Below are 10000 nucleotides of genomic sequence, written 5' to 3' on the forward strand. Positions count from 1 at the left end.
CAGAAAAAAAATTGGGAGTTGAATGGCAGGAACAAATTAAAAATATAACTATAAGAGAGAATACGTGAGTGATGTATGTGGATTAGATGAAAGGTATATGGAGATGGTTTGGGTATGCTCTTTCCACTCCCAAAAAGATATTATATCACCAAACTTCTAACTTGGCTCCACAAGGCACTAGAAGAGTTGGAAGACCTAGGCCTACATGGATGAGGACTCTGAAGCGTGATAGAGGAGATGATGAAGGGAGAAGTATTGATTTAAAATCTGGGGATAGAGATGACTGACGAAATCAAACCGAGGCCCTTTGCATCGATAGACAGAGGAGGAGATGATGATAATAATGATGTTTTAAGAACTTTTAGATGAGTGGTATTGTGCAAAATGATTTCATACGCGTTGAAGCCATGGCAAAGACAATATGAAATAGTTACTCAGGCTTTTTTTTAATGTATGACACATCACGTCGAAATACAGAGATGGTTATGTCTGTTGTAAATGATAAGCCAGTCTATCATATGATGATTCCTTAGGGTTCGAAGAAATCCAAATAAAAAAGTTATAATCCTGAAATGCGTAATTAGGGTAATGACCATGGGCCAATGCGATTTTTTTTTTCACTCAATATCAAATAATTTCAATATGTACCGCATGTGTTTCATACACGTCCATACACTGTAATACTACTGTTTTTTTTTTTTTCTTCCACTCCCCTGCACTTATGATGGACAAACCTGTTTAAGCTTACCATTCCATGTTGCATATTTTTGGAACTTTTGACCCATTTCACCTTTATTTTTTTTTTATAAGCTCGTTATTTGGTTGAATAAAGTAACTTAAATTCCTGTTAATACCTAAAATCTATTGTGACAATTGATAATCACCAAAGGACCACCTCCCTACAGTCTTTTTTTGCCTACCATTTTACGGCGCTACCAACAACCATGGCTCTTCGACGCAGGCTGCATCGATGAAACAGTAGAGAAGTGTTCACCTGGTTCCATTGCTCCAAAGTTCAGTTTTGCATCAAGGAAATGACTCACTCAAACAGCAAAGAAAACTATGTTCTCTAGGGATCAGAGAGGACACTTTTCCATAAATCTCTTATTGGCTTTGCAACCAGGAGGATGATCCAATAGCATATGACGCCATCCTGGAACAGTAATCACTATCACTAGCCGGCTGCATAGCCAACCATTTTCAGGTTTCTAAACAACCATTGGGGGACCAAAAAGCTTCACTCGCCCTCGAGAAAGTGAAGAATATTTTTTGATTGCTATTTCCTGCAGTCGACTCTCCTGAGGAAGTGAAACCTACTTTGGGCCCTTTGGGTACGATACCTACTCAATCCTCTCTGCGCCACCATCCCCATTGTTGATACCTTTCCCAGGACCTTGAAGGACTTGATGGCCAAAGTCGATGCCCTTATGGATACGTACTTTGCCACATTCAAGACCTTCACCAAGGCCTTCACTCTTGGCGAAGAGGACAAATATTCAGCACTGATCAAAACTAACATAAATGCGGTAAGACACAGACACCTGCCCCATGTTATGCCGGATTTGCAACAGAGGTACCCACCACCCATATATGCCTCATTCAACAAGCTCTACAGTCACTTACAGGTGCCCATCAACAGGAGCTCTGCTACTACCACTCCAGATTCGAGGATGCTGCAAAGAAATGTATGTACGGTTTTCAGTGGTCAATACACTTGTAAGTAGGCCTTGATTTTTTCTTTTTACATGATGCAGGTACTGATGTATGGTTTTTAGTACACTGTTGCTTGCCTTTCACTTTTAGCAAAGTCACTCTCCAGGACACGACAAAGTCATTCTAAGCCTACTGACGTCCGCCTGGTAGCTGCCAACGGATATGGGATCCTCACCCACAGGTGTAAAAAACATATACTGTCGTTTGGGAACATCAAATAACACTTGAAATTCCTTGTTGGTAATGTGACATTGCATATACTTGGTGCTAATTTCCTCACCCACTCCACTTCCTGGATGATGTGGCTCATCAGTGTTTAGTCAACGCAGACTCATACACGTTGACACCACTTCAACCTAAATCCTCCCACCTTACACTCAAAGATGCCTATGTCCACCTCCTGGTGTCGTATTTGGAAGTCTTCAATCCTGGAAACCATGGTATTTATCACAGTATCAAGACATCGAGGTCCCCTGTGCTTGCTAGATTGGGACGTCTGGAACTAGATCGTTTGGCAGCCACTGAATAAATGATTGTCAAATTACAAGAAATTGGTCTTTACCAAAAAGTTTCAAGCCCATGGTCGTTACCCTTATAAATCATACAGAAGAAGGATGGCTTCCTGTGCACTTGTTTGGCTTAACATGCAGACAGAACCAGATCACTAACCCTTCCAAAGCGTTGCCGATGTTACCTCCTACATTTGCCTAAATTGGAGGTGTTGTCCACCATTGACTTCTTGATAGATGTATTATTAGGTGCCCATGAACCCAGAAGACGTCCGCAAGACTGCCATCACCAACCGGTCGGTACATACACTTTCCATTACTTCTGTTTTGGTCTTCGTAATGCTAGGGCCACTTTCCAACTTCTCATGGATGGCCTCTTAGGAGACCTCCCCTTCTGTACATGTTACATGGACAACGTGGTAGTTTCTTCCTCTTCTAAAGAGAAACAACTCCATCACTTACACATCTTCCTCAGAGAATAACCTTGTAGTACGGTACAACAAATGTACTTATTGCAACAACAAAGTATCATGTTTAGGATACCATACGACTTCCGAAGGTATGCCCCCCTGAGAAGATATCAGCCGTTCAGAACTTCCCTGCACCCTCAACCGTCAAAGCAGTGCAAGAATTATTGGGCATGATTAACTTTTATCACCATTTCCTACAAGCCTTCGCCACCATATTTGCTCCCTTTCCTCCTTCATTAGGGGCAAGTCCAAAGACCTAAGGTGGTGTCCCTTTCAGAGAGCGGCCTTCTGCGATACAAATAATGACCTTATCAGCTGCTCTTCTCTCACCTTCCCATGCCTCATACCCCTCTCTTTCTATCAACTGATACCAGTGTTACCGCTATTGGTGCAGTACTCGAGGAGGTTTTTAATGGCTTGCTGCAACCATTACGATTCTTTAGTACAAAACTGTTAAAGGCAGAATTCGTCTACTCTATTTTCAACCTCGAATTGCTCACAGTGCATTTGCCTGTCAAACTTTTGCCCCTTCTTAGAAAGTACACCCTCTCTTCATTTGCATGTATCACATACATCTGGCGCACGCCTTCACTTGACGGTCCAAAGCCTGGTACACCTGTCATCTCTCTGCCATGGCTGAATACAGCCATACCTTTCAACATTTCCCTGGGTAAATTAACCCTTTTTCTGATGCCCCGTGAAGAACCACATTGGCCACCATTCACCCGGGATTTGATTACGCCTTGACAGATGTCCAGCGTACCAAGCATGCAGGACATCCTCTACATCCCTCACTTAGGAAAACGTTGCCATCGATGACTCCACTGCCACCTTCCGCACTGGTATGCCCCAACTGAAGATATCTGTTCTTATGTGCCGACATGTATTTGATTTCATCCACGGTCTCTCAAATCCCTCATCACGATCTATTGTACAACTACTAAAGACGAAGTTCATTTGGCATTACATTACTCATGATACATATATACACATATTCTTATAAGTGTGCCATGCTAAGTTACAAATAGGTGTTTTTTTCCCTAGCCATAGCTTATCTCCTCGTTCTGTCCTAACACGTTTTATGTTTTCAAGATCATTTCTGCTTCCAATTTTCTTGACAGAAGAAGTTTTAGGAGAAGTTCAGAGATGGGACTAATTCATTATTTGGCCTTCCTAGTAATGTATGTCTACGAGACTCCAAATTATCAGCCCTCTCTCTCTCTCTCTCTCTCTCTCTCTCTCTCTCTCTCTCTCTCTCTCTCTCTCTCTCTCTCTCTCTCTCTCTCTCTCTCTTGTGGCGTTTTGGGTAATTTTACGTGTTGGAAAAGCTTAGGTACTCCGTTCGAGTCTGAGACCAGATGAAGGGAAAAATATGAGCATGTTTTATAAGACTCAGAATGTTTATGTTCACAGTAAATTATGCACCTGGTTGTTGTTCAATTGCTGCTGGTAGCAGATACTGTTAAACAGATAAAGAAAAAATATAAATCAATGACGAGTTCCTTATTTCTTTCATAAAACTTTCTTATTAACAAAACATAATGGCCTCGAGATTTAATATTCAACATGCGGAGTAAAACTATTCAATATATTACCAGAAAATATTTGTTCTCTTGTACAGAATTTAACTTATGTTTGCTAGTTTTATTAATAGCTCATGGCGTACTGCTCATCATTCCCTCACGTGTAAATATGTATTAAATTGAAGGTAAGTAACTTCAACCATAGAAACCAATAGGGTTTACTACTTCGATTTAATCCCCTGCGTCAACCTTCCCAATTATTAATAATGAATTAGAGTAATCATTCCAGATATCTGATAATTTGCCCGAAGACTAACACGTATACCTGTTTACACAGGGACAATCCGTCCAAGAAAATCTTTTCCCCCCTACAACTCTTGAGTTAACCTTTTTTATTAACAATGAAGCAGTGGAATAGTTCTAGATTTTTGATGATTTGTCCCTGACAAATCCCTACTTCTTTATCTAGGGATAATCCAACTTAGAAAATTGTTTCCTTTCTACCAGTCCTGAGTTAACATACTCGATTATTATTGCAAAAAATAATGAAGTAGTTAATATATATTTTTTCACTTAAAATTGCATTTTCACAGCTAGTTTCACTATTTATTTGACAAGTAAGAATTTTCCATATAATCGTAATTAAGGAACATGCACCACCTATATACTGTGGTATTACATTTCAAAAAACTAAAATTTTCAGCTTCACCTTATCGGTAAAATCTGGAAATTATGCAAACTCTACAATTCTAATATCAAAGTCCCATTGCGCAAACCAACAAGAAAAAAAAAAAAAAGGTAAATAAAATAGAATATCCTGGTAAGAAAACTGCGTTAACTAGGTACACATCGATCCAGCGTTCAGTAAAAAGTATTTGCTGGGCTTAACATTTCCATGACACGACAGGTCATTGCGTCATGTGCTCTCTGTATCACTATCACAGCCAACTGACACGAGAAGGTGTTTTCTCTTTCGAGGTGTATTGGGGAAAAAAATTCCACATCACGAAAAGGACACTTCTGACTGCTAGCGTGAGATAGAATTTGATTTACAGGGTGGAAGTTTAGAGTGGTGGCAATATCCAATGATTATGTGTCATGTAAAGTTCAAGCAAGGATAGTCCTTATTTTTTTCATTGGAAGACTATATATATATATATATATATATTTATATATATATATATATATATATATATATATATATATATATATATATATATATATATATATATATATATATATATATTTATATATATATAAATATATATATATATATATATATATATATATATATATATATATATATATATATATATATATATATATATATATATATATATATATATATATATATATATATATAGTCTTGTATGTAAGTCAAGTCAGTGACATTCAAATAATTATGTACTAACAAAGCGCATAATAAAGTCAACCAATAATGGAAAATGTGTAAAACCATAAGTAAAATGAAAATATTTTATTTGAATAACTGCACAATAAGTGTGAACTAAGCTATGTTTCACAGATGTGCATAGTAAAGTGACTTCTTAATTATGAGTTGAATATGCCACAATATATCCAAATGCATTCACCAGAGTTATCCAGATAAATTATACTACATAAGGCAGTTTGTATCCTGAGCTGTAATTGTTAAGTATGTTAACATGCAATAAAATATATTTTGTATATAATTTATGGTCTATTATTACTATAAATATACGTACAAATATAAATAAATACTTAATTTTAACTTTAAAATACTTGTGCGTAGGTGAACAGTGCGTAAATAGAAAATTATAAAAAGACCCTCCAAAATACATCGACAATTTAGAAAACATTTAAACATAGATGAACATCTTCTATATAAAATCAACTTATATTCATAGAGCTATATAAAAATATATAATATTCTTAATAAAAAATACTCAATCAGCATAGTAGCTTAAATGCAATTGAGACATCAGTTGAAAGCTATACGAGAGTTAGGATAACATACCAATAATTTGTTCATGGTACTACAAGTGCATTCGTTTGTAGATTAAAGTGTTTACATACGACATATAACATATTATTCACTTGGTTTCTACGTTATCCTCTCATTTTCCCTCTTATTTTTTTTCATTTTTACACGGAAACTTCTGAATACAAAAAAGAAAAAAAAAAAAAAAAAAAAAAAACGACAGTTCATAGTTGTAAACTTGATAACCTACAATTGATGACGCTATATTTGTACAAGAAAATGTAGATATTATCCACATACACATTATCATATGTGGCCAGACATCACAAGGCTGTAAACACAAACCACATCATCACAGATTATCTGTAGGTATCCGATATAAAAGAGTGTAATTCAAATATATTATCTCAAAATGTTAGAATACATCTTAACACAGAATCATCACGTCATCATATGTTGGGATTAATTATATCCTGGCACAATCCTTAATTCACATCATCTTAAGTTAGAATACATCATATCACGTTGCAATCCACAAACCATACCATCAATGTTATACTACACTATAACACCTTCTCATGAACACACTATACAATACCATAAAATTTTGAGATATATTAAAACTCGTTAATATCTAAAAACGATATTACCCTTAAATATTACTCGTGGTGCACATCGAATTCTTAAAATAGAAATTTTGAGAATGCATCTGAACCCGATTCCATTCCAAAATCAGTCTTAAACAAAGAGTTCTCCTGATCACCATTAGATTTCCCTCGTCATAGGTGGCTGAGTCTCTGGGTCGTACCTGTGCATGAGGCTCCTGATGCGGGATTGTTTAGCAGTCTTGGTATATCTCCATGCTACTAAAGACAAAAGAGTCGAACTTGCTGGAAAAAAATGAAAATATATAGTATATGGTCATAAATGTTAGGAATATATATATATATATATATATATATATATATATATATATATATATATATATATATATATATATATATATATATATATATATATACACACACACTATGTATATATATATATATATATATACATAGTGTGTGTGTATATATATATATATATATATATATATATATATATATATATATATATATATATATATATATATATATATATATATATATATATACATACATACATATATATATATATATATATATATATATATATATATATATATGTATATATATATATATATATATATATATATATATATATATATATATATATATATATATATATATATATATATATATATGTATATATATATATATATATATATATATATATATATATATATATATGCATCTTCAGATATATCGCATATAAGAAATTGGAAATTGAAATATTTTATATATATATATATATATATATATATATATATATATATATATATATATATATATATATATATATATATATATGTATATATATATATATATATATATATATATATATATATATATATATATATATATATATATATATATATATGCATCTTCAGATATATCGCATATAAGAAATTGGAAATTGAAATATTTTATATATATATATATATATATATATATATATATATATATATATATATATACATAAATATCTTATATGTATATATATATATATATATATATATATATATATATATATATATATATATATATATACATATATATACATAAATATCATATATATATATATATATATATATATATATATATATATATATATATATATAAATATATATATATATATATATATATATATATATATATATATATATATATATATATATATATATATATATATATATATATATATATATATACATTTAATTTTATCTATTATTTTTAATATACCAAATTATTTTTGGCAAAAGAAAATTTGGCAGAAAAACAAAAATACAAAAACAAAAACATATTGATAACATGATCATATTAATGGAAAATTAGTAGCAGTTAAAGTTCAAACCATAACAACAAAGCAAATACATTCACGTTTCACACAACATGTTAAAGATAATTAATTTACCAAAGCTTAGTACAGATTCACGTAAAAATATATATTCATATTTCCAGTTTAAAATCAATTACTATATCCATGACAAAATTCCATTCAGGGATTTAAAAAAAAAAAAATTTACTAATAAAGTGCTTGATATGAAAGAAGAAGGTGTCATTCATATTGATTCGTATTTTAAAGATACTTGTCAATATATATATATATATATATATATATATATATATATATATATATATATATATATATATATATATATATATATATATATATATATATATATATTTATATGTATATATATATGTATATATATACATATATATATATATATATATATATATATATATATATATATATATATATACATATATATATATATATATATATATATATATATATATATATATATATATATATATATATATATATACATATACATATATATATATATATATATATATATATATATATATATATATATATATATATATATATTATGTATATATATATATATATATATATATATATATATATATATATATATATATATATATATATATAAATGTATACATATAAATAATTATATATAAATATATATAATATATATATATATATATATATATATATATATATATATATATATATATATATATATATATATATATATATATGCGTGTGTGTGTATGTATGTGTATGTGAGCATCTATACTCGGTGGTAGAGGATATTTAACAACTTGTTAGTAAAAAAGAAATGGACATGAGCAGGACATAAGATGGTAATGACCGACACTAGAATTGATCCCTAGAGCTTGTAAAAGAAGCTGAGGAAGGAATACAAGACGATTCATAGACGAACTAATAAGTTTGCGGGCGTGGAATGGCAGAGAAAGACCATAAACAGGCCCAAGAAGACGGATATGACTGAGGCCTTTATTCTGCAGTGGACTAGCAACGGCTGATGATGACACAAATCATAAAGTTCAGAGTACTCCGGCTCTTTTTCAAGCAAACTATTATTTTTGACAAAATACTCGTTCATAGTTTGGACCCCACTAGGTTCCCGAGAGTATTCTATTTTATACGTTTAGCAATGTTCAAGGACAACTGATGAATCAGAAGAGAGAGAGAGAGAGAGAGAGAGAGAGAGAGAGAGAGAGAGAGAGAGAGAGAGAGAGAGAGAGAGAGAGAGAGAGAGAGAGTGGCATTTGTAGCAACGGTTTAAGCAAAGTGTTCGTTCTCTGAAGTTAGACTATAGACTTTTTCATCAAACGAAACAATGGAACATCCGGTGATGCAATACATTCATGTCTAGAATGAAAAGGCTTTATTAAATCATTATGATTGAAATGAGAAATCTATTATCAATATTTGTTATCATGATTCCATGCTAGAAATACATGATAGAGACAATAGTAACGAAGGGTATTAAATACATTTGACCATAAAATAATTTATGACTAAGAATTTTTAATACTTGAGAATATTAGATACGTATGATGTTTTCTTCAAGTGGGTAATAAAAAAAAAATGATGCAATGATATACTTCACGTAGACTATTTCCAAAAAAGTTGAGATTCTGCTTTTATATTGGGAATGTGTACAGTATTTCCAATATATCCAGTATCAACTTCATTTATTGTTAGAGATTACGGTCAGAAATTGTAAACTGGCAACCAGATAGATGACCATAGGTTATCTCGGGCTAAAAATCAGGGAAACTTCAACTACGCATTCGTGGGTGGTTTTAACAAACTTAAGAAATCCCATAGATCCAAGGTCTAAAC

The 10000-nt window shown here is 31.6% G+C and overlaps 1 protein-coding gene across 1 annotated transcript in view; it reads right to left on the bottom strand.

The window, feature by feature from the left end:
- Positions 1-6376: 6376 nt before the first annotated feature.
- LOC137652016 (uncharacterized) overlaps positions 6377-10000 on the bottom strand; it is an 8865-nt gene continuing 5241 nt past the window's right edge. The window contains exon 4 of the mRNA XM_068385226.1: positions 6377-7065. Coding sequence (XP_068241327.1) covers positions 6941-7065 — 125 coding nt within the window. The 3' untranslated portion in view covers positions 6377-6940. The remainder of the gene's footprint in view (positions 7066-10000) is intronic.

This window comes from Palaemon carinicauda, chromosome 13 (genome assembly GCF_036898095.1).
Source record: "Palaemon carinicauda isolate YSFRI2023 chromosome 13, ASM3689809v2, whole genome shotgun sequence".
NCBI lineage: Eukaryota > Metazoa > Arthropoda > Malacostraca > Decapoda > Palaemonidae > Palaemon > Palaemon carinicauda.